Source organism: Ranitomeya imitator, chromosome 2 (assembly GCF_032444005.1).
Source record: "Ranitomeya imitator isolate aRanImi1 chromosome 2, aRanImi1.pri, whole genome shotgun sequence".
In the NCBI taxonomy this organism is placed as follows: domain Eukaryota; kingdom Metazoa; phylum Chordata; class Amphibia; order Anura; family Dendrobatidae; genus Ranitomeya; species Ranitomeya imitator.
The window spans coordinates 771,193,161-771,218,906 of record NC_091283.1 but is presented as its reverse complement, the minus strand read 5'-3'; the positions used below and the strand labels follow the sequence as shown (position 1 = coordinate 771,218,906).

At 45.5% G+C, this 25,746-nt stretch overlaps 1 protein-coding gene across 1 annotated transcript in view; it reads right to left on the bottom strand.

The window, feature by feature from the left end:
• Nucleotides 1–25,746, bottom strand: part of LOC138667769 (intelectin-1-like) — a 49,967-nt gene that overhangs the window by 12,170 nt on the left and 12,051 nt on the right. The window contains exons 3-7 of the mRNA XM_069755864.1: nucleotides 23,015–23,182; nucleotides 22,614–22,861; nucleotides 10,706–10,864; nucleotides 548–668; nucleotides 357–460 (exon numbers count right to left, since the gene is read on the bottom strand). Coding sequence (XP_069611965.1) covers nucleotides 357–460; nucleotides 548–668; nucleotides 10,706–10,864; nucleotides 22,614–22,861; nucleotides 23,015–23,182 — 800 coding nt within the window. The remainder of the gene's footprint in view (nucleotides 1–356; nucleotides 461–547; nucleotides 669–10,705; nucleotides 10,865–22,613; nucleotides 22,862–23,014; nucleotides 23,183–25,746) is intronic.

Genomic DNA, 25,746 nt, shown 5'->3' with positions numbered 1-25,746 from the left:
CGTGAATACAAGAAGAGGACGTCATCGTAAGAAGATGGGAGGCCCCGGATCGGGACCGCCCCTGGGTGAGTATAATCTAACCTCTTTTTCTCATCTTTCAGGATACATCAGGGCTTATCTACAGCATTACAGAATGCTGTAGATAAGCCCCTGATGCTGGTGGGCTTAGCTCACCTTCAATTTTGGGGGTGACAGGTTCCCTTTAAGAATATTTGACAGTTTGTGGTGAACCATTCAAATTAATAAGGGTTGCTGACATAGGAATGTAATTTATGGTACTTCATTTGCATTTGTCAAAATAAGAAAGGACCAAAGTATTTATTAAAAACATTATGTGATGCATTATTAATACTTACATGTTCTGCATTGCATGCAGTCACCTTTATACCTGGACATAACGCCAGAGGCGCTCTTTCATTATTAATTACTCGGAACTGGACATAACCCCCAATTAACTCCTCTGCAGAAAATACAGAACATGTGATTAAAGTTCATATTCATGAACATAACTTCCGTCATCTTATGGTACAATTGAATGTTATCTTACTTTGTCCATTTGGAGAAAAATATGATTTTGACTTCTCAGCACTGCCGTAGTCATACACAACAGGAAAAGCGGGTCCATTATTTGTGGGGCAGGCTCCAGCGTTGTACACCACTGGGTATTTCTGTGAGAAAATCAAACAAATATTTTTTAGGAATCAAGTAAAACATTATGTTTATGTGTACCCTATCTAGTATTTCTTCTTCATTCTAATTTGTCAAGGTTTTGATAAATGTGGTTATAATGCTTGTGTGCAAAAAGAATAGATAAAGTAATGTGGCACTGGCAACAAATGGGGTGGCAAAAGAAAGAAAACATAATTCAAGTTGTGAGGCTGTGGCCTCTGATACAGCTAGGGGGCGCTGTTTGTTCTCCCCAGAATGTGCATGCAGACGGATGAAGTCCATAGGTGTGCATGAGAGTCACGGATTTCCGGTCCGGGTTTTCCATGTGGCTGAAATCCACAGGTTTGTGTGTGTTTAAAAGACCTGCAGTAAAGGGTATGGGTGTGTCAGGCCGTGCAGGCCGTGTCAGGTGTCTGGCCAGGAGAGGCCAGGTGTATGTCAGTGTGAGTCTGGTGTGTGCTGGTCTGCCGCGTGCATGGAGGCAGAGGCCAGCAGAGCCAGCACCCAGGGCAGCTGAATAGCCTGGCACCCGCAGCGTACACAGAGATGCAAGTCGTCCATGGTACTGGTCTCGGATGTGGTCAGTCCTGTGCCCGGAGGTGGATATCCTGTGCCCGTAGGAGTCGGATGTGGATAGTCCTGTGCCCGGAGGTGGATGTCCTGTACCCGAAAGAGGACTAGCATGTGTAACGATTGCAAACAGGTGGATATGGTGCCCGGCTGCTATCCGGAGGATATCCTGAACTGTGTATGACTGTGTGAGTAATGAGTCTGTAAGAGACTGTGATACAGCGATGCAGGACACCCACGAGAACTAGTCAGAGGAGGGCTGGCGTGAGTAGTGTCTGCAACATATGAGGCTTTGTGTACGGAGACGTATAGAGACTGTGAGATGGCGTGTGGTCGCCCAGGGAAACTGGACAATGGAAGTCTGGCCTGTTTAGGGACCGCAAATCTAAAGCCATGTGATATGCATTACTTTGAACTGGTGTAAACTGATCAGTGAAGTTATATGCATTTATGTGAAGTGGACTTTAATGCTGTGAAGAAACACATTAAAAGAGACTTTTGTGTTTGAATTTGTGGGTCACTGCGTACGATGCTACTGCAGCTTTACAAAGTCTAAGAATATGGTAGACACTAACAACAGGACAGCCAGCACTGCTACTAGCCATGCAGGCAATATTACTACCAAACATATGTCACTTCTAGCCTTCTTTGCCTCTGGCAAGCAAAATGGTGAGGAGGAAGTGGAGAGCATAATATAAAATATGGCTCTTCACTCATCTCAGTTACAGCAGGAATATGTTACCCCTGACAGCGACACAGTCAGTTTGAGCCAGTGTTCTGCACAGCACACCAGGGTTGATTGATTAGAATAGAAGGCAGATGTGCACCATGTTGGCCACTACCAGAAGACTGAGCAGCTCGACAAGTGAACACTTCTGGCCGGTGACCGACGACAACATCAATAACAGCTGATCGACATAAGTGCCAGTTGTCAGACCCTGGCTGATTAGACCTTGATGACCTATCCTAAGAAAAGGTCATCAATGTAAAGGTAGTGCTACTGCCTACATCTAATCAGTACGATTGTTACTGATTGGTCTAATGATGGTTGAAAATGACAACTCCCAGCATCTCATTATTATTGTTAAGGTCATTGTGGTATTTGCAGGTTCATGCAATTGAACTGTATATGGCAGGGGCTGAACTGACTGATTATGGTTTTGGTAATGCATTAATGTACTGATGGTGGTACTAGTGATGTATACATATCATATACTGATGATGATGCAGCCAATGTATTTATGTACTGATAGTAGTTCTAGCAGGAAATTAAGAATTTTGAATTTACTATAGTTTATTCATGTATACATCCTTTAATGATTAATGCAATTGTGTATATTTTATACATTAGGTGATAGTCACGTGGAGAATGCTATTTAACCGTGGTTTAAGAAAGTCATTTAGGAAAATCAGTGAGTGCTTGAGAAAAGAGGAACATCCCCTGAAATTTTGCATAGTGAGACGCTTATTCAACCTCACCTTGCAGCATCTCAGAATAGTGAAAAAGGTCTGAAGATGGCTGGATTTGAAGATTGGTGAAAAATTCTATGCTGAATTTACACAAAATGATGATAATGTCGAAAGTCCAATTAATTGTAAATGCATTATTTACAATGGAGATAGATTTATACAACAAAGAAGTAGTGTTGGGTGTTTCTTTTTTTAAACGGTTTTATGAATGGGACTTAGAGATCCTTAATGACACACTTTTTGCACTGAGCTCTGAGGTGGCTTTTTTATTAAACTAGGTTTTGGTGATATATTCATGTATTGATGGTGGTTCTGGTGTATACTTGTAGTGATGTAGTTGTGAAAATATATTCATGTCAGAATGGTGGTTTTGGTGATGGATTCATGTACCAATGATGGTTCTATTGATGTAGTCATAGGCTGATGATGGTGCTAAGGAAATATTCATGGACTAATTGTGGTTCTGTGTGTGCGTATGTACTATGTATACATGTGTATGTACTTTGCGCATGTACGTATATCTGGTTTGTCAATCTAAAGGTGTATGTGCTATGTATACATGTGTGTATGTATGTGCTATGTGTAGTGTTGAGCATTCGGATACCGCACGTATCGGGTATCGGCCAATATTTGCGGTATCGGAGTTCCGATACCGAGTTCCGACATTTTCAGTATATTGGATACCAGAATCGGAAGTTCCCATAATTCAAAGAGCCTGAATTCAGCCAATGAGGAATGATTAGAAGCGTGGGCACATCCTGTTCTGCATGGTAGGCATGTAACTACTGGCATGGCTGTGATTGGCTGCTGAAATGATGTCATGATGCACTATAAAAGTCGCCGCCACCATTTTGGGTTCACTCTGCTGTGAATTCAGTTAGGGACAGGACGCTGGGTTCTGACTGAGGGCCAGTTTAGAGATAGCGATTTGCTTCCTTGTGCTTTACCCAGGCTAATTTAGCAAATGCTGTGAGAGAACCTTGTTTTTGCCTTGCAGCGCTGTTCACAGGTGTCTGCAAGGTGTCTGTGTGAGTGCAGCTCACTCTGTAGTCTGGTCTGCAGCCACCGCTGGTTGTAGTCAGCTCAGGGTGCATCACTGCCTTATACCGTTCCATTGTCCGTTTTTCAATTAGTGCAGCCAGCTGCACATTTTTTCAAATTTATCCTATTAGTGGCTTTCCATCCGTATCTAGCTAGATTATGGAAAAACACTATATAGGATTACATAGAGGAGCTTTTTTTGGCCTTGCAGCGCCGTTCACGGCTTTCTGCACGGTCTGTGTGTGAGTGCAGCTCACTCTGTAGTCTGTTCTGCCACCACAGCCGGTTGTAGTCAGCTCAGGTTGCATCACTGCCTCATACTGTTCCATTGTCATTTTTTCAATTAGTGCTGCCTGCGGCACCTTTTTTCAAATTTAGCCTATTAGTGGGTTTCCATCCATATCCTGCTAGATTGTGGAAAAACACTATATATGAGTACATAGAGGAGCTTTTTTGGCCTTGCAGCACCGTTCACGGCTGTTTGCACGGTCTGTGTGTGAGTGCAGCTCACTCTGTAGTCTATTCTGCGAAAAAAAAAAGTTAATAAAGTTCATCAAACACTCCACTTTACAGTTGTGTAGGCCACATTAGCTCATATTAAAGTCTAGTCAACACTTTAGAAAATTAGTGTTTCTTATACCTGTTAGGAGCTGTTCAGGAATAAGCCCTTAATACTTTTTTGCCTATCTTTATCAGTCTACCAAGATGAAGAAGGCAGGGCATAAGGCACGTGGTCGTGGGCGTGGAGCAGGAAGAGGATGTGGGGATTCTGTGCCTGCTGTGGGCACCGGTGACTCATCATCACCCAGTTTCAGCAGGGAACAGTCCTTCATGAGCAGCTTTGTAGGAGATCGCCGTACACCGCTGCTGCGTGAAGAACACATTGAAGCCGTTGTCAGATGGATGGCAGCTAACACATCGACTTCAATTAGTGCCACGTCCTCTCAGGCACAGAGCACTGGAGAGCACCCATCTGTCTCTTCACCCCCTGCCAAATTGCCCAGGCAGTCAGAGAGCCCAGGACAGGAGCCATCTCTACTTCTGTTCTCTGAATCTCTTGGCTTGGAAAGAGGGGGCCAGCCAAACAGCATTCCAGAAATGGAAGAAGAGGCAGTATGCAGTGATGCCCAACAACTTTGTCTCTCTGAATCTGAAGAGGCGGGTGAGCCAGTGCCTCCGGTCAGCACACCTCAGTACGCATCTGATGATGAGACGCAGGTGCCACTTTCTGATGCGTACTGTGCTGCCGAGACTACCCCGGAGAAGCAGTTGGTGGAAGAGGGTAGTGTAGATGAGACGGTCCTTGAACAATCATGGCGTCAAGTACAGGAAGGTGGTGGGAGCAGCTCTGAGGAAGAGATTCCCCGAACGGCCCAAAGAGGGAGAGGGAGGGGGAAGACTGTGTTGCCTGTAGCCTCCACTTCGGCACCCTTTATAAGCATGCCTCTTCCAAAACCCAAAACGGGCGCTCCCAAGACTTGCAGTGCCTAGTCCTTTTTTGACACAGTTGCGGATGACATTTGCTTTGTCAAATGCAAGCTGTGTCATCAGAAAGTCAAAAGAGGGAAAAGTGTCAGCAGCTTCAATACCACAAATATGTGGACATGTGCGGACCAAGCACGTGGTGGAGTTACAAAAACACACTGAAGACCCGGGCCAACCAACAGCAGCACCAACCACCTCTTCAGCTCGTGTTGTAGCCTCTTCCTCCAGCTCACACACAGTTGGTTCGGCTTCCTCATAGGATCGCCATGGAAGAACCTCTGGCACTGTTGTCCAGAGACCCAGTGTAATTCCACCCACAGCACCACGTTCCCAGTCATCCTCACACTCCCAGCCCAGTCTACAGCCATCGGCAGCACAGGCATGGGAGAAAAGGTGGCCATTCTTGGCAAACCACCCCTGAGCACAGGCTCTGAATGCTGGCATTGCAAAACTACTGTCCCTTGAAATGCTGTCATTCAGGCTGCTGGAGACTGACACCTTCCGTAACTTGATGGCATTGGCAGTCCCACAATACAACGTGCCCAGCTGCTTTTATTTCAGCAGGCAAGCCGTCCCTGCCCTGCAAAAGCATGTGGAGGGAAACATTAAACATGTGCTACTAAATGCCGTCAGTAGCAAGGTCCACCTCACCACCGATGTGTGGACCAGTCACAATGGACAGGGACGATAACTTTCCCTCACTGCCCATTGGGTAACTGTTGTGGAGCCAGGTACAAATCTTCAGAGTGGCACTGCATGTGTTCTGCCAACTCCAAGGATTGCAGGAATCCAGTCTGTACACATTGCCTCCTCCTCATACTCCGGTTTCTCTGAATCATCGCTGCAGGAGCCGTCACGGTCTACCTCCACCTTGACCCGTGAACGCTTACCTGTAATGACCGATATGAGCACAGCCATGGCCAAATGTCAACAGGCCGTACTGAAATTAATTTATTTGGGGAATCAAAGCCACACAGCGCAGGAGCTCTGGAATGCCATCAAGCAGGAGAGTGACGTGTGGTTTGTGACAGCGAATCTCCAGCCAGGCATGGTAGTGTGTGACAATGGTCGAAATCTGGTGACAGCTTTGGCCCTAGGCAACCTCACTCACATCCCATGTGTGGCACATGTGCTCAACTTGGTCATGCAGAGTTTTTTGAGGACTATCCGGATCTTGATGCACTGCTGCACAAGGTCTGCCCAGAGTGTGCTCACTTGCGGCGTTCCAGCATGGCAAGATCGCGCCTTGCAGATCTTCAGCGCCGATTTCGCCTTCCGGAACATTGCATCATACGTGACCTACCCACCAGGTGGAATTCAACATTACATATGTTGGAGGGGTTGTGTGAGCAGCAGCCTGCTGTAATGGAGTACCAGCTGCATCAGGCGCAAAGAAGTTGCACTGCGCGCCGTTCAGACTTCACAACCACTGAGTGGGCCACTATGAAGGACATCTACCAGGTTTTGCGTGCCTTCGATGATTCCACGCGGATGACGAGTGCAGATGATGCACTAGTCAGCATCACTGTCCCCCTTATCTGCCTGCTTAAAAGAACACTGCAAGCGCTAAGGGATGAGGTTATGGAAGAGGTGGAGAATGAAGAGTCACAAATGCCATCTGCTTCTGGACAGTCTGCGTGACGTGGTTCCTCAGAAAGGCCTAGGCAGGGGACACTTTGTGAGGAGGATGAGCAGGAGTCAATGGAGGAGGAAGACATCTTTACAGAGGAGGGAGGTACACAATGCTCCAGTAGTCAGTATGTAGAGCGAGGGTGGGGTGATGCAGAGCAGGTAGAGATCACGCCTCAAGCAGGGGACAGCGTTTCTTGGCCAGTTGGCAGTCTGCAGCACATGGTTGATTTCATGCTGCAGTGCCTGAGAAACGACCGCCGCATTCCCCACATTCTCAACACGGCTGATTATTGGGTGTACACCCTCCTAGATCCGCGCTACCGGGACAACTTGCAAACCCTCATAACACCGTGGAACAGGGAGCGTAAAATGCGGGAGTACTAAGACACACTGGTGCATTCCATCATCTTCTCCAGTCCAACTGAGAGCAGTGCTGCTAGTGCTTTACAAAGCAGCTCAGTGCATCAAGGCAGTGGAGGAAGCTCAGCACAAACAGGGTGCAGAAGCAGTGCCTCAGCACAAGGCAAGACCAGTATGGCCCAACTGTGGCAAACTTTTGTGTGCCCGCCACAAATGTCTACACCATCACAGACGGCTCCAGTCAGCAGGAGGCAACGTTTCCGTCAGATGGTGACAGACTACATGTCTTGCCCTCTCAGTGTACTCCCACACGGCTCTTCCCCCTTCAAGTTTTGGGTCTCTAAGCTGGATACATTACCAGAGCTTAGCCAGTATGCATTGGAGGTGCTGGCTTGCCCTGCTGCTAATGTATTATCGGAACGCGTCTTTAGTGCAGCAGCTGGTGTACTAACAGACCGTCGCATGCGACTATCCTCCGATAACATTGACCGGCTTACTTTTCTGAAAATGAACAAAGCCTGGATCTCGCAGGAATTTGCCACTCGTCTTCCAGATTAAACACTTGGTTGGCAACAGTATCCAGGTCTTCTGTTGTGTTCATGTTTCTACCACCTGAACTGTAATCCTTGGGCTTCAACACCACCTGCTGATGCTCAGAAGTGCCATCTGCATGGTCAACACATGACCCAGTGTTATTCGGTTTCAGTAACGTCAGCTGATCCCCTGCTGTGTATCCGGCAATTGTTCCTGCTTCCTCCACACTCACACTACTACAGAAATTAAAGGGAATCTGTCCCCCCCAGGCATTTGTAACTGAAAGAGCCACCTTGTGCAGCACAAATGCTGCACCACGAAACCGTGAAATCGTCCCGGAGGGGGAAATTTCCTTCATAATGAGACGCAGCACAGCCGGCATTCATACCCCCTTGGTGCTGGGCACCACCCCCTGAGCATTGTTTGAATCTGTCACGGAGCCTGCGCTGTTATGTTAAACCTTGGGCATGCGCAGTTAGCGCTGCCCATCTTCTGACATCATTTGATGTGAGGCTGACTGCTCCTGTGCGGTCGCGCTTCCCGAGATCCCGCCCCGAAGTGTCTTCTGATTTATTCATACTGTGGGGTTGGGATTCATGGCCATGCACTGTGCATATCTTTGCCTGTCACTCAACTTATTGTACCGCCATATAGTCTGTCATTACTTAGCAGCAGGTTCCATCTCTGCACGGTGGACCCCAGGCTGCGAACGCACCTTATTCTATCTATTTAATTATTTGATGCATTCCGCTAGCCCTAAAATGTTATAAATGTGTTTTCAGGGCGATTGGAATCTTTGCAGTGTTGGAACTTGTGGTGAATCAGTTTTTTTGAAAACTTTTTATGGATGCTGGAGAATATGAATTTCAAAAGATTTGAGTCTCTATAGCATATTCTGTTGCAACCAGATTGGAACTGTTTTTTTTAACCATATTTTTGTCTTGTTGTATTGCAATAGGTCTTTATTGATTGTTTTTCAGCCAGTATACCACAACTGTGCAGATTTAAAAATTTGGATTTACCTTTAATTTCTTAACGTTGACTGTAAACCTGAAAATGTTAGTGATTGTTTTTAACTACAGTTTAGATGTTGTGTGTTCTTAGGTTGTGATGGTCGGGTTACACAATGTGATTCTATAGAGCTACTTATTTTATGTTTCTTTAATTTTGTGCTTGTAGTGTTTTTGCTTCTGTTTTCACTGAATATTTGAGATAGGTAGTTTTTGTCTTATGCTGTCTGCAATGGTCATTACTATTTTGAGAATGTTGTGTTGCATAGGCGCTTAGTATCCACATAATGCCAAAATAATACAGGACTACTGTTCAAAAATTGCAAATAGCCTCTTCAGAAGGAAGAGGATTTGATCTCTGGTGCCATCTATTGGATGGAAAAATCCTAAAAGTCAATATAGACCCTTTACCAAAACCTTGTCACATGACTTAGGATAAGAAGCCAAACCAGAAACTCTATTTGCAGACACGTGTTTCAGGGTGTTACTCCTATTCAGCGCAAAGAAGGAGATCTGATTTGGCTAGATGAGAGACCTCTAACTGGGGTCTCCAATAGATGGCGCCAGAGATCAAATCCTTTTCCTTCTGAAGAAGTTATTTGCATTTTTAATTTCCCAGAGGAGCACTGCATGGCCTCGAAGTCTCCTTATACCAACATGTCAAATTATTCCTATCATCCAGTGTTTTGATTTATATTTTTATATTGCTTGAAATAAGCCCAATTACAAATAACTGTAATGTTATAATGGAATGCTCGCCAGGGTCACGGGGTACTCGGTACTGGGTCCGGTACTTGAAGGGATGTGTCACGGCAGCAGTGACCCAGTCCGTGGCCTTGAGCGCCCATGTAAAAGGGACGGTCTTTAAAGGAGTTTGTGAAAAAAAGTTTGTTTGTGACGCCACCTGTGGTATTTGGTCAGGGGTGACCGACGCTGCTTAAAGGGGTCCACTGGGGTGATATTATGGCAGCTAGGATGGTATGACTTCCCACAGGTGAAGCTGGGTCCCCAGGGCTCCCGGTGTAATAGGGACAGGTGGTAGGTGGTGTAGAAAGAAACGGAGGACACAGAGTTGCAGTCTCTTTACCTCTTTACTCAAGGGTTCAGGCAGCCATAGTCCAGGGTACCGGATCACAGGTACAGGTATGGTCTGGCTGGCTTGGAAGCAAATCTGGAATTCCCTTTAACCAGATGGGGTTGGAAGCCTTCCTTCTAGCGCTGTGGTGTTGTAGTCCCTTGCTGCCTTAGGCCTCACACAAGATCCTCACATCTTCCCTCTGTCCCCCATTAGGTAGGACACTACCCGTACGACAGGTAACTCGAGCCTTTTTGCAGGATCTCTATCACGACCTGGGCTCTATCTGCTACTGTGTCATTGGGTGTTAATGGTTGACAGGTAAATTGCAATCTGCTGTCTGCCGGTTTCTGCTGTGGGGCATGAAGTTATCCCCACAACCTCGGTCTTCCGGCTACCGGTATCTGTGCTCAGCGTGGAGGAAGCTCACTCGCAGATTCTCTCTCCAGCTCTTTACTTCGGCTTTCACTTCTTCTCCTCCTTCATGCTCTCTACAACTTATTCTATCCTTCTCTCTCCCTTCCAGGAGCTGCAGCACCTCACGTGGCTGCACGGCCCCTTATCTCCTTCCTCTCTCAGATTCTCTCACAGACTGACTAACTTCTCCCCCAGACCAGAATATATTTTTATACAGGGAAGCTCCCCTGAAACCGGGTTCAGAGCGCCCCCTTCTGGCCTGGAGTCAGAACTGTGTTGCATGTATGTGAATACCTGATAAAAGAGATCCTTCCTCGCTTCCAAGCATGACATCACTTTCCCCGTAAGGAAACCAATGCCACTGTAACGACCAGGAACCCGTGGTGTTACAAAAAAACATAGAACTATGGTAGACATTTATAATGGAATAGGCATTTCTTACATTGTATAGGCCGAAGAGATTACCACCTTCTTTGGAAAAGAAACTGCTATTTGTGCGATATCTTAGGATAGCAGTGTTTCTCCATTTAGACAGTGGAGTCTTGTTGGGAACATGCCATAACCCCAAGTCATCTGCAGCAATATCATAATATCCTGGATTCTGAAAAAAAAGATTAAAATAGAGAGATACAAACATTTTTCAATATTCAGGGAATTCACAATTAAACATGTTTAAAAAAAAATTCGTAATGTAAAAACATTTTTAGTAAACTTTGGTCTTCATAATTCACAACTGACTAAAACTAACCTTGTTGCCCATAACAATGAATCATAGCTGTGCGCCCTCGATAAATTTTTGCTGAGTTTTTGATGCTGCGTATTTTCGCCACATCAAAAACTCTGCATCTAACAATTCCAGCAAAGTGGATGAAAATAATTATGGAAATCTTGTGTCCTCTGTGGGATTTTTTTTACTCAACGTAAACTGACTTGTGGTGCATGTTTGAAATTGATATCTTGTCAATCTCTCTTGCGGGTATGCAGAGTTTTATGTGCAGATTTCCCCATAGAATTGCATTTGATGCAGAAAATCCACAGGTAAAAAACGCATGTGCATTTCCGCTGCAGAAACATATAAAAATGCATATGAAGTTTTGTCCTAGGCAAATACCGAGAAGTATAAAATGCAACTCTATTTAAAATATGACAAAAAGAAAAAACGCTTGTAAAAAAAATGCACTGAACCATACAATGAAAAAATGCACGCAACATAATTTACCTAATAGATTCAGAAATTCTGCAGAAAATCTGCAACATCAAAAACTCCCTAAATGCACAACTGGGAACTTAACCTTACCTCCAACAATTAGCACTCTAACACTTCATTCACATGTCCAAATTGCTTGTGTTTCACAGATACGTGGTGATAAACTTGGCACTCGGTATATAGACAAAAATAGAGCTTTAGAGCTTCCTTTTATTTATGCATCCAGACAGAAATTTACAATGAACGTTTTTGGTCCGTCACAGGACCTTCATCAGAAGATTCTTTAGTATGAACTGGATGTGAAGGAATGCTCAGTGTGAGCAAATGGGCGTTTGGAATCTTACGACCTGCTGCACCGGATGTGTGCTGAGAGAGCTGCTGGACACCAACAGGAAGGATAAAGTGCATCAGGCAGAAGCAAGTTAATTGCAGGTGAACAGCGCTGTTTGTCCGTGTGTTCAGAGCGCCGTGCAGCAGATGGAACGTTCTATGGAAATGAACAAATGAAAGAAAGACATTGCTTTTCAACCATGCTCCCACAGAATTTAAAAAAAAATTAAAACTCATGAAATAGGCCTGGACAGAAATGATGGCACCCTTAACTTAATATTTTTTTCCACAACCTTTTTGAGGCAATCACTGCAATTAAACGATTTCTGCAACTGTCAATGAGACTTCTGCACCTCTCTACAGGTATTTTGACCCACTCCTAAAGAACAAAGTACTGCAGTTGTCTCGTGTTTGAAGGTTGCCTTTTCCAGACGGCATGTTTCAGCTCTTTCCAAAGATGCTCACTAGGATTTAGGTCAGGGCTCATAGAAGGCCACTTCAGAATAGTCCAATGTTTTCCTCTTTAGCCATTCTTGGGTGTTTCTAGCTGTGTATTTTGGGTCACTATCCTGTTGTAAGACTCATGATCTGTGACTGAGACCTAGCTTTCTGACATTGGGCAGCACATTTCTCTCTAGAATCCCTTGCAAGTCTTGAGATTTCATTGTACCCTGCACAGATTCTAGACACCCTGTGCCAGATGCAGCAAAGCAGCCTCAGAACATAACAGAGCCTCCTCCATGTTTCACAGTAGGGACAGTGTTATTTTCTTGATGCGCTTCATTTTTCTGTAGTGAACATAGAGCTGATGTGCCTTGCCAAAACGTTCCATTTTTGTCTCATCCGTCCATAGGACATTCTCTCAGAAGTTTTGTGGCTTGTCATCATGTAGTTTGTCAAATTTCAGTCTGGCTTTTTATGATTTTTTTTTCAATGATGGTGTCCTCCTTGGTCATCTCCCATGAACTCTACTTTGGCTCATACAGCGACGGATGGTGCAATCTGACACTGATGTTCCTTGAGCTTGAAATTCACCTTTGATCTGTTTAGAAGTTTTTTGGGCTCTTTCGTTACCATTCGTATTATCCGTCTCTTTGATTTGTCTACAATTTTCCTCCTACAGCCACGTCCAGGGAGGTTGGCTACAGTCCCATGGATCTTAAATTTCTGAATAATATGTGCAATTGTAGTCACAGGAACATCAATCTGCTTGGAGATGGTCTTATAACTTTTACCTTTAACATTTTTGTCTATAATTTTCTTTCCAATCTCCTGAGACAACTTTCCTTTGCTTCCTCAGGTCCATGTTGAGTGTGATACACACCATGTCACAAACAGCAAAGTGAGTATCTGTAGCCCTATATACAGGCCCACTCTCTGATTCCAAGATTGTAGACACCTGTGATGCTAGTTAGTGGACACACCTTGATTTAAAGGAACCTGTCACCCCCCTCAGGCGTTTTTAACTAAAGGAGCCACCTTGTGCAGCACAAATGCTGCATTCTGACAAGGTGGCTCTTTTAGATATGATGCCTGTACACGTTGAAATAATCACTTCTAAAATATGCCCTCTCTTAACCTGAAATGTTCCCGGAGGCGGGTCTTTCTTTGCTAATCAGACGCAGCACAGCCGTCACTCTGGGCCTGTGCGCGCCGGGCGCCGCCTCCTCAGCGCTGTTTTCAAATGAGTCGGCGCCTGCGCTCTTTTCTCATACCTTGGGCATGCGCCGTGAGCGCTGCTTGTCATCTGTCCTCATTTGCAGTCTAGCTGTGTGCGGCCGCCCTGCCCGAGATCCCAACCCGCAGTGTCTTCTGATTTATTCTCACTGCGGGACAGGGATCTGGGGCAGGGTGGCCACACAGGCGCAGCCAGCTAGACTGCAAATGAGGACAGAGGACGGGCAGCGCTCACTGCGCATGCCCAAGGCATGAGAAAAGAGTGCAGGCGCCGACTCATTTGAAAACAGCGCTGAGGAGGCGGCACCCGGCGTGCACAGGCTCGGAGTGACGGCTGTGCTGTGTCTGATTAGCAAGGAAAGACCCGCCTCCGGGAACATTTCAGGGTAAGAAGGGACACATTTTATAAGTGATTATTTCAGCGTGTGCAGGCATCATAACTAAAAGAGCCACCTTGTCAGAATGCAGCATTTGTGCTGCACAAGGTGGCTCTTTTAGTTGCAAACACCTGAGGTGGGTGACAGGTTCCTTTTAACATGTCCCATTTGTCACACTATTTTCAGGGGTACCATCATTTCTGTCCAGGCCTATTTCATGAATTTTATTTTTTTTTTTAATTTTGTGGAAGCATGGTTGAAATGCAATGTTTGACTTTCATTTGTTAATTTTCATAGATATTTTATTTATTATTACTTTTGTCAGATTCAAGTTATTTCTGTGACCATTGTAGGTTTATCTGTCATTAAACGAGGGGTACCAACAATTTTGACCATGTGTGTATTTTGAAGTCTTGCCACAGATTTTCAATGATGCTAAGATCAGGGGACTGTGAGGGCCATTGTAAAACCTTCAGGTTGTGCCTCTTGAAGTTGTCTATTGTGGATTTTGATGTGTGTTTAGGATCATTATCAATTTGTAGAAGACATCCTCTTTTAAACTTCAGCTTTTTTTACTGATGGTGTTATGTTTGTATCATGAGTTTGCTGAAATATCATCCATTCTGCCCTCTACCCCGTGAAATGATCCCCCAAAGCATGATTGATTCACCCACATGCTTAATGTTTGGCAAGATGTTCTTTCCCTGAAATTCGGTACCCTTTTATCTCCCCACATACGTTTTATAATTGTGGCCAAGAGTTCTATTTCAACCTCATCGGTTCACAGGATTTGTGTCCAAAATGCATCAGGCTTGTGTTCTTTTGCATACTTGTGTTTTTGAATTCTATGGTGATGACTCTGCCATGTAGGCCACATTTGTGCAGGTGTCTCTGAACAGGAGAACAATGTGTGACGCTTGTGCCCTGTCTGGCTGATGCGAGCTTGGGATTGTGGCCCCACTGTGCCACAAACCAGACTACCATGGAAGGAGCATGACTTAGCAGCTACCTTGGGGTTCACTGGAGCCTCTGATAGTGAGGTCAGGCTTGTGCGGCAGGTAGCTGCCAGGTACCACTCTAGGGCAGTGTCTGGCTGTTACAGCTGATCCCACTAAGTGATGAAACTCTAGTGGCAGATGCGAGCAAGTACGGATGAGCACAACTGGCACTCTGGCAGGCAGACGGGCATGGCTGGCACTCTCACAGGCAGGTGGACACAGCTGGCACTCTGGCAGGCAGGCGGGCATGGCTTGCACTCTGGCAGGCAGACACAGAACACACTGAAGGAATCGGGATGTAATGGATAGGGCAGGAACGCAGGCAGATACGAGTAGGGATCAGATAAGAACCAGTTCAGACTGGAGGGGCAGGAACTATTAGGAACCAGTTCAAGCTGGAGGGACAGGAACTGCTTCAGGAGATACGGGAACACAGGCAGGAATCAGTAGGATAAGGGAGCAGGTAGGAAGCAGTTTAGACTGGAGGGACAGAAACCGGTAGGAGCCAGTACAGACTAATGGGACAGAGCAAAGCGGAGCCGCAGGTTGCTGAGCAAGAGCAGAGCCGCAGGATGTGGAGCAAAGAGCCGAGCTGTGGATTGCAGAGCAAGAGCAGAGCCGCTGGATGCGGAGCAAAGAGCAGAGCCACAGGACACAGAGCAAGGAGCAGAGCCGCAGAATGCACAGCAAAGAGTAGAAGGAGTGAACACAAGGAAGCACACAGCCTTGTTGGCAATGACTGCCTGAAGTCTTGAACTCATGGATATCACCAGACGCTGTGTTTCTTCCTTTTTGATGCTCTGCTAGGCCTTCACTGCGGTGGTTTTCAGTTGCTGTTTGTTTGTGGCCTTTCTGTCTGAAGTTTAGTCTTTAACAAGTGAAATGCATGCTTAATTGGGTTGAGATCAGGTGACTGACTTGGCCATTCAAGAATATTCCACTTCTTTGCTTTAATAAACTCCTGGGTTGCTTTGGCTTTATCTTTTGGGTCATTGTCCATCTGTAGTATGAAACGACGACCAATCAGTTTGGCTGCATTTGGCTGGATCTGAGCACAGTATGTCTCTGAATACCTCAGAATTCATTCGGCTGCTTCTGTCCCGTGTCACATCATCAATAAACACTAGTGACCCAGTGCCACTGGCAGCCATGCATGCCCAAGCCATCACACTGCCTCCACCGTGTTTTACAGATGATGTGCTATGCTTTGGGTCATGAGCTGTACCACGCCTTCGCCATACTTTTCTCTTTCCATCATTCTGGTAGAGGTTGATCTTGGTTTCATCTGTACAAAGAATGTTCTTCCAGAACTGTGCTGGCTTTTTTAGATTTTTTTTTAAGCAAAGTCCAGTCTAGCCTTTTTATTCTTGATGCTTATGAGTGGCTTGCACCGTGCAGTGAACCCTCTGTATTTACTTTCATGCAGTCTTCCCTTTATGGTAGATTTGGACATTGATACACCTACCTCCTGGAGAGGTTGTTCACTTGGTTGGCTGTTGTGAAGGGGTTTCTCTTCACCATGGAGATTATTCTGTGAGCATCCACCACTTTTGTCTTCTGTGGGCACCCAGGTCTTTTTGCATTTATGAGTTCACCAGTGCTTTCTTTCTTTCTCAGGATGAACCAAACTGTAGATTTTGCCACTCCTAATATTGTAGCAATTTCTCGGATGGGTTTTTGATGTTTTCGCAGCTTAAGGATGGCTTGTTTCATCTGCATGGAGAGCTCCTTTGACCGCATGTTTACTTCACAGCAAAACCTTCCAAATGCAAGCACCACACCTCAAATCAACTCCAGGCCTTTTATCTGCTTAATTGAGAATGACATAACGAAGGGATTGCCCACACCTGTCCATGAAATAGCCTTGGAGTCAATTGTCCAATTACTTTTGGCCCCTTTAAAAACAGGGCGGCACATGTTAAGGAGCTGAAACTCCTAAACCCTTCATCCAATTTTAATGTGGCTACCCTCAAATGAAAGCTGAAAATCTGAACTTCAACTGCATCTGAATTGTTTTATTTAAAATTCATTGTGGTAATGTCTATAACCAAAATTAGAAAAATGTTGTCTCTGTCCAGATATATGGACCTAACTGTATATGACAGATGTCCTGCATGTCTGATATGTGAGCGATGTTTGTGTGCTGCCTGTGTGTAATATGTGAGCTGTTTAAGCTCTATGTGTCTGATATATGAGCGGTATGAGCTCTATACGTCTGATAAGTGAGGCCGTACTGGGCCACAGGCCTTTGAAGGGAGGACGTCATGACAGGGTACCCTGATGGGGGCCGAGCAACCTCAGACCCAAGGTGAAGGGCGACAGCCTTGAAGGGCTAGGCCTCCGGAGCGCCTCAGCCCCGAGGTTACCCCCCGCGCCCGGCGCCGTGTAAGGAGCCCCTCCGGGGACCCTCTGGCTGAGGTTGCATGCCGCAGGCGTAGGGCACACGGACCAAGAGCCGGGAGGAATCCACCATCTTGGCTGGGCCTGCAGCAGGGGGAGGTGTCGGCCTCCCCCTCATCTACTGCAACGATGCCAGGCGGGGAGCCGGAACAAGGTGCGGCCACTGCCCAGACAGAAATGGGCATGGCTCAGAGGTGATGGGATGTACATAGGAGTGCATGAGGGCCTGCACGCCAAGCGCCTTCCCCTGTTAGGCAATGTGGAAGATCCGCCCACTCACAGGCCGCATTGGGAGCTAAGGATCCGGGCTCTGGAGCGGCAGGGGCTCCTCCCGTATGGGCCGCTGCTCAGTATCAGGCACAAGGTAGGAGTCGGCGCCACAGGCCCCAGAACACAGAGTGGCTGGTGAGTGGCAGCGCACTAGCCCCTCCCACTCACTAGCTGCTGCTGCTCCTGAATATAATAGCAAGCGGCCTGGGGCTGCCAATTTAAGGGCAAATGGGGGAGTAGGTGCAGGGCGAGGGCCACATGGAGCTCACTCAGCAGTAGATGTATGGGAATCTGCAGCAGTATGGGGGGGAGGGGATTACAGATCTGGACAATCACCCATGAGAACTGGGTCATCATCCAGATAAACTGTGGTTCAAGGCGGAATTTTGGATAATGGTGGCGCAGCGGCCAGCTCAGGCCGGCTGTATGGAGCATCCAGAGCTACGAGTCAACAGGATGATGGAGGATCGCGTTCGGATCGTCTGCTACTGGATTCTGGATTGGCGGCTGCTGGGAACACAGCACCCAGGCAGCTAGGTGAGAGAGAACCTACGTCTTTTTGTTTACTGCCACTAGCTTCAAATGTTACTGTGGGGGTGGGGAATTTGTCTGTAGGGGGGCTAGTGTCAGCCCAGGTGTTATATTACGGGGGCTAAAAGAGTTGGTTAGGCTATGGGAATCAGGGATTGGTCAGGGCGCGTCATCGCCACTGTCCGCATGGATAGGTAATGTAAGGGACAGGGGGTTGGTGGATACAAAAGGAGTATTAGGTTCACGTCAGGTGGTGCAAAGTACGGTGACAGGCGCTTCAATGACTGTTGGGGAAGTAGCGGTGACTGGCGACAAGGTAATGGGACAGGGATCTTCGGCAATAGATAGTGGGGAAAAGGAAAAGGACGAATCAGTGCATTTGGATGATGCAGCAAAAGGGGAAGTTTACGTCTGCTTTGAGGGGCCTTTGGGAGCACATTTGAAACAGGAGGTAAGGGAGAGAATATCGAAGGGGGAATATGTAGAAATATTTTCCTTACTTCCGCTGGAGCGCTTTAATTTGGATAGGGTAAGAAGTGATGAGTCCAAGAAGGAGGACGAGGATAAGAGGAGGTTTCGGCTCATTCCCCACATGTTCTCTAATTGGTTACAAGCATTTGCTATGTTAGCCAGTGTGATTACGGAGAAATCACCGGAGTATTGTTCTCCCGTGTTTTGCTATATGGATGCCATTGGGTAGGCATATAGAGTTTATGGGGGACAGGGATGGCTTAGATATGATGAACAATTGAATGAACATTTTCGCTAGCATTTTTTGGTGCTTTTCATTTGGGGGAGTTGGTCAGCCCTTCCAGATATCAAAAAGGAGGTTTACTAAGACAAGATGTAGATATGTATGGGGATAGGTTGGTGATATTTCTGCGGTCTTCTAAAATGGATACTGAAGGAAGAGGTTGTAGAGTGGTTCTTTTTGAGGCAAGTGGTTCCCCTTTATGTCCTGTGCAATGTTTGAGAGATTTTTCGAGGGGTTCGGGTCCTGGGAATTATCCGTTGTTTTTGCATAAGGATGGTTCATTTTTATCACGTTTTCAATTTGTGATGGTACTTAAGCGATGTTTAGTGAAAGGGGGCATTTGAGCAAAAAACTTTAGTGGACACTCATTTCGTATTGGGGCAGCTACAGAGGGAGGTTTGGGGGACAAAATGGTACAAAGGATTGGTCGTTGGGAGTCAGATTTCGTTCCTACATTCGCCTGTCTTTGTTATAAAGAATTTTGGTTGTGTCGGCTGTGGTTCAAAGTTTTATTGTTGTGATGTTTTTGTGTTTCAGAGCTGGGACAATTATTCACATGGATCATTCCTTTGTCTTTTGGGCAGCAATGAGGGCAGATGTTTGACTGGATGGGAGACAACTGGGCGTGCCGAGAACATTGGGAGTCCTGAGGTGGATCGGTAAACGGGGGATGATGTGGAAGCAATTGTTGCCCGAGCTTCACAGGTTTGTTCGATTAGATCGGGTGCCAGACCTGTTGGTGATACATTTAGGGGGAAATGACCTAGGTAAACGTCCGTGCAGAGACCTAATTAAAGATATTAAATTAGACATGTTGTCATGATCCCAAGGTTGCTAGTGGTGTGGTCAGACATCATCCCCAGTAAAGTATGGTATGGAGCGAGGTCGGTGCAAGGTTTGAATAAGGCCAGGATCAAAAAAATAGAGCAGTTTCCCGATTCATGGTGAGGAATGGGGCAATTGAGGTGCGGCATAGGAATTTGGAATCGGGAGAAGTGGAACATTGGAGGAAGGATGGTATTCATCTGAATGCAATTGGTCTGGATATGTGGTGTTTGGCAATACAGGAGGACATTGAGAAGGGTTTGTTGGTGTGGCGTGACATAGATGTTTGAGGGGTCATAACTTTTATGCTGGTGGCGTTGGGGGATTTCCTCGAGGTTGGTGGTGCTAGTAAATGGCGGCTTGGAGGGGGGATCTCAAAGGTCTTGGACTCCCCCTTGGGTGGATTAAATGAAATGGAACATAAAGATCACACAGAGGAGATAACTGGGATCCATGGGTATTTTTGGCAGATATTGGCAGGGCGAGTCTCTGTGTGTCTCTGAGCTGGTGCCTAGCGGCTAGAGGCAAGACTCGACCTGGGGGGCCAAGTTTATGGACATTGACCTGAGTTTGTTACAGTTTGGGGCTTCGAGGACCACCCTCCCTGTGAATAATGTTAAAAGGACACTGTCACCCCCTCCAGCCGTTATAAACTAAAAGAGCCACCTTGTGCAGCAGTAATGCTGCATTCTAACAAGGTGGCTCTTTTAATTTTTGGTGCATGTATTCCCAAAATAAAGCATTTTATAACTTCTCCAAAATACCTTTCTTTAGACCTGGAGGCAGGTCTTAACCCCCCCTGCTTGAAACGCCACACTGCCGTCACTCAAATCTGCAGGGGCTCCGGGCGCCACCCCCTGCGCTGTTTTCGCATGAAATCCGGCGCCTGCACTGTGTCACAGCCAGGCTTGCAGACTGCGCCTGTGTGGCCAGTGCGGCCACCCACCTTGGTAATCCCAGCCCCGCAGTGTGTTATGCATTATGCACAGTGCGGGGCTGGGATTCATAGGCAGGGCGGCCGCACAGACGCAGTCTGCAAGCATAGCTGTGACGTCAGACGGCCTGAGCTCACTGCGCCTGCACCAGACAAGGGAATTCGGGTATGGAAAGGTTTTGAGGATAGGATGGAAGATACTTTAACTGTATTTTGTTTGAAATATGGAATTTTTTTTTGTCGCGCCAGCATGGTGTGGGGGGGGGGAGGTCCTCGAGGTTGGTGGTTCTAGTAAAATGGTGGCTCGGAGGGGCGGGATCTCAAAGGTCCTGGACTCCCCCTTGGGTGGATTAAATGGAATGGAACGTAAGGATCACACGGAGGAGATAACTGGGATCCGTGGGTATTTTTGGCGGATATTGGCCAGGCGAGTCTCTGTATGTCTCTGAGCTGGTGCCTAGCGGCTAGAGGCAAGACTCGACCTGGGGGCCAAGTTTATAGACATTGACCTGAGTTTGTTACAGTTTGGGGCTTCGAGGACTGCCCTCACCGTGAATAATGTTAAATAAAATAAACTGTTATGTTAAACGTTAATAAAGGCTGTTGTGGCCAATTTATCCAAATGAAAATATGGTGAGTCATTATTTGTGGGAGTGGGTATTTTGGATTAGTAGGCTGATTGGGTTGGAAAAGGTTGCATAGAAGGTGAAACTCACAGGAATCAATTGCCATGTGAGCGGTGTGGGCTGCATGTGTCTGATATGTGAGTAGTGTGAGCTGTATGTGTCTGATATGTGAGTGGTGTGTATGTACTGTGTGAGTCTGATATGTGAGTGATATGAGCTTTATGTGTCTGATATGTGAGTGATGTGAGCTCTATGTGTCTGATATGCGAGCTGTATATGTCTGATATGTGATCGGTGTGTGTATACTACGTGAGTTTGATATGTGATCTCTACGTGTCTGATTTGTTATGGATGTGTGATACATTTGAATGATATGTGAGTGGTGTGAGCTGTACGTGTCTGATATGTGAGGGATGTATGTGCTGCATATGTCATTATGTCTGATATATTGTATCTGTCTGATATATGATCGGTGTTTGGGGTGCATGAGTTTAATATGCAAGCATTATGAGCTGCATGTGTCTGATATGTGAGCGGTGTCAGCTGTACATGTCTGATATACCTTTCCTTGCAACCAGAAAAAATGTAAAACCTGTCCATTTATAATGACTACGGACAACATAAAGATCCCCAATTCACATCAGGACTACAAGATACCAGGTAATTTCAGCTGCGTCACTTCTAATGTGGTGTACCTAATTATTTGTACTAAATGTCCAACTGGGGGTCTGTATGTGGGGGAGACAGGGCAGAAACTGAGAACAAGGATGAACTATCATTGCCACACAATAAGAGAAAAAAGAATGGATCTACCTGTGGCAAAACATTTCTGTCTCCCAAATCATAACATTATGGACATGAAATTACTTGTGCTAAAGGGGAACTTCAAATCCCAGAGAGACAGGAGAATCTGGGAATATAAACTGATGACAACCTTTGACACTCTAAATGCAGGAATGAATGTGTCACACGGATTTATGTCTTTTTACATCAACTAAGGAACTTGCCCCTCAGACCATGAAGGGTCATCACAACAGAGTCCCTAATCACAGGACAATAAAACAATCCTTATCTAAGAATTGACCCAATATTTATGGACGTAACTGTTTATCACTCATGGTAATTCTGCTCCATGTCACCTGGCTTATCAATGTTTTTTTTTCAATACTATGTTGTGCATAAATATGTGATTCTTCAGAATTTCTTTTAGTCTTTGCCTGATGAAGAGACGTATGTAGTCTCGAAAGCTTGCAATTTATTACCATCTTTTCAGTTAGCGATTAAAAGGTATCAACCACTGAGGACTCTCAATTCTAAATATTTTTCATGTCTGATATGTGAGGGATGTGGCTCTGCTGAGAATGGGTTCTGCTGTATGTATGCAGCCTTACATTGCCATGTATTTTATTTGTAGCAAGTACCTTATAATCATCACTGGTAGCTCCATCAGGTAGTCCAAATGTGGCATAGTTAGCCCAGTTGTCATCTCCCTCTGGATTATTGGCATTGCTTCCTGATTGGCTGGACCAGCGATCTCCCTGTGTACATTTACCATTGATGTTATTTTCATGGACGCTGGCCACCAATGTCCAACCTCCACCATTGGTTGTCATGTCACAGTAGGTCTGATACATTACACCATCTTCTGTGGTCAAACTGTATATTCCATCTAAATGAAAAACAAATGAGCCATATACTATGCAATTCATTTTGAATGTTCATTTACAATCATACATATGTATGGATATGTGCGTAAGCAATATACTTATACACAGAAAGTCCGCAAGACTATAAAGCTCTCATTATGGCAGATATATCTCACCTTTAGCATACGTATATGCGCTCTTGATTTCTTTGCAACTTCTGAATCCATAGTCTGGCCCACCAGCAGCATCCCTAGCCTGTGACTGGAAGTTATTGTCATTTTCATTGTCCCAGCAAGCCAACAGATTCTGAATGTTTTGTTTAATCTCAGCAATAGAAGATTTCCCTAAAAAACAGGAATATGGTAATGCATGCAAACACATTGATATTTCATAATTATACAATTTTTCCAGAAATGTTTTGTTTTTTTGTTTGTTTGTTTTTTATTCCAAAATCATAGAAACGAGCAAATCTATTTGATTAGCTGAACCCAGCGAACTTGAACAATTAGCGATTTGATTTGCTGATGACATTTTGGAAGTGAAGGCTCACATTACGTTGGACGTGGCATGGTGCGCTTCCCCAAAAGGATTTATTACATCACAAGTTACAACCAATTTAGAGTCCGGGTGAAAGCAAAGGCATTTTCAGATGAATCAGCAAGTGAAAGAACATCACAGCTTAGCATTACACCGTTTCCAAACGTCCTGATATTTACGGTATCTGAAAAACCAATGTCCGTGTGTGTAATAATTGCGGCACATGTGTGGCAACCTTGTGCTGCATCAGTACAACATTGCACCGACACCAGGGAAGCAGCAGTACAGTAGGCGCTGTTCCCCGGCGCTGGGTGCTGAACACGGCACTCATCATTCTCCCCTTCTCTGCCAGTGATCAGCGCGAGCAGGTAAAATGATGAGAGTTATATTCAACTGATCACAGCGACAGCTGGTGGCGCTACGAATAAATAAATTAAAAAAACGGCATGGGTTCCCCTGTATTTTCTAGAACCAGCCAGGTAAAACTGACAGCTGGGGGGCAGCTTCAGTAAGGCTGGTTATCAAGAATAGAAGGGTACACACACTGTTTTTTTAATGATGATTTAAATAAATAATTTAAAAAAATGTTGTAGATTCCGCAACATTTTTGACAACTAGCCTTGCTAGAGCTGGGGGCTGGTATTCTCAGGCTGGTTAGGGGCCACAGATATTGACCGCTCCAGCCTAAAAATAGCAGCCAGCAGTCACTCAAAAAAGGCACATCTATTAGATGCCCCAATTCTAGTGCTTTGACCGGCTTTTCCCACTTGCCTTTTCTAAGTGGCTGTAGGCTGCTATTTTTAGGTTGGGGGGGGGCAAATATCCATGGATACTTAGCAACCTGAGAATCCCAGCCCCCAGCTGTTTGTTTTAGCTTAGCTGGTTGTAAAAAATAGGGGACAAACTACGTTTTTTTAAAATTATTTATTAAAATAATTAAAAAAAACAGTGAGGGGACCCATCTATTCTTGATAACAAGCCTTCCTGAAGCCGACAGCTGAGGATTGCAGTGCCCCTCTGTCAGTTGTGCCTGGCTAGTTATAGAAAATGCAAGAGAACCCGCGCCAGATTTTTTATTTATTTATTTATTTAGAGCGCAGGCGGTGGTTGATAATTTCTACCATCAGCCGCTCCTGCTGTCACTATTATTAGCCGCAGCAAGTGTAGGCTGATGGGAGTAAGTGTCCCATCAGCCATTGCCTGCTATCATTGTTAGCATTTGAACATAACTTTTATCATTCTCTGCTGCTCTCACTGATTGCCAGAAGAGCCGAGGAGAATGACGAGGGCAGTCTTCAGCACCCGGTGCCGAGGAACAGCGCTGTACTACTGCTTTCCTTTCGGTGCATGTTGTGCTGATGCGGCACACGGGCAGAACATGGTTGCCACACATGTGCTACAAGTATTACACACACGGACACTGACATCTCCGGTACCGTGTTTTGGGGTACCAGAAATATCAGGACCTGTAAAACTAGCTTTAAAGATAGGAAAAAAAGTCATAAAAAAGTGAACAATTTGTACAGGTAGTATGTAACACTATTGCAGTACTGAAGAATAGTATATTAAGAAAAGAGAAAAATATAAAGATTCAATGGAGAGATACAGAGAGAAGAGCTGACAGATTGATCACAGAGATTATATAACAGCTGCCTCATTTCAATTGCTCTTTTTCTCATTCAGAAGCAAGCCACCAAGATTGCTGACAGAAAAAAAGCTACCTCTGCCACACAAAATTTGCGTGTCACAAACTACTGTTTTTGCGCACATGTTGAATTAGTCAAATTTGATGTACAGAGCGGGCCATTTATATGGATACACCTGGGTGGGCCATTTATAAAGTTACTTCCAAAATGGCCAACTATAAAATGGCTGCCAAGGTCAACCCATCTTGAAAAGTTTTCCCCCTCCCATATACTAATGTACCGCAAACAGAAAGTTCATATCACCAACCATTCCCATTTTATTTAGGTGTATCCATATACATGGACAACCCAGGTTTATCCCCGTATATGGCCCACCCTGTACATCTATACACTGTGTGCAGAATTATTAGGCAAGTTTATATATTGATCACATGATACTTTTCATACATGTTGTCCTACTCCGAGCTGTTCAGGCTTGAGAGCCAACTACCAATTAAGTAAATCAGGTGATGTGCATCTCTGTAATGAGGAGGGGTGTTGCCTAATGACTAGTGTTGAGCGATACCGTCCGATACTTGAAAGTATCGGTATCGGATAGTATCGGCCGATACCCGAAAAATATCGGGTATCGCCGATACCGATATCCGATACCAATACAAGTCAATGGGACATCAAGTATCGGAAGGTATTCTCATGGTTCCCAGGGTCTGAAGGAGAGGAAACTC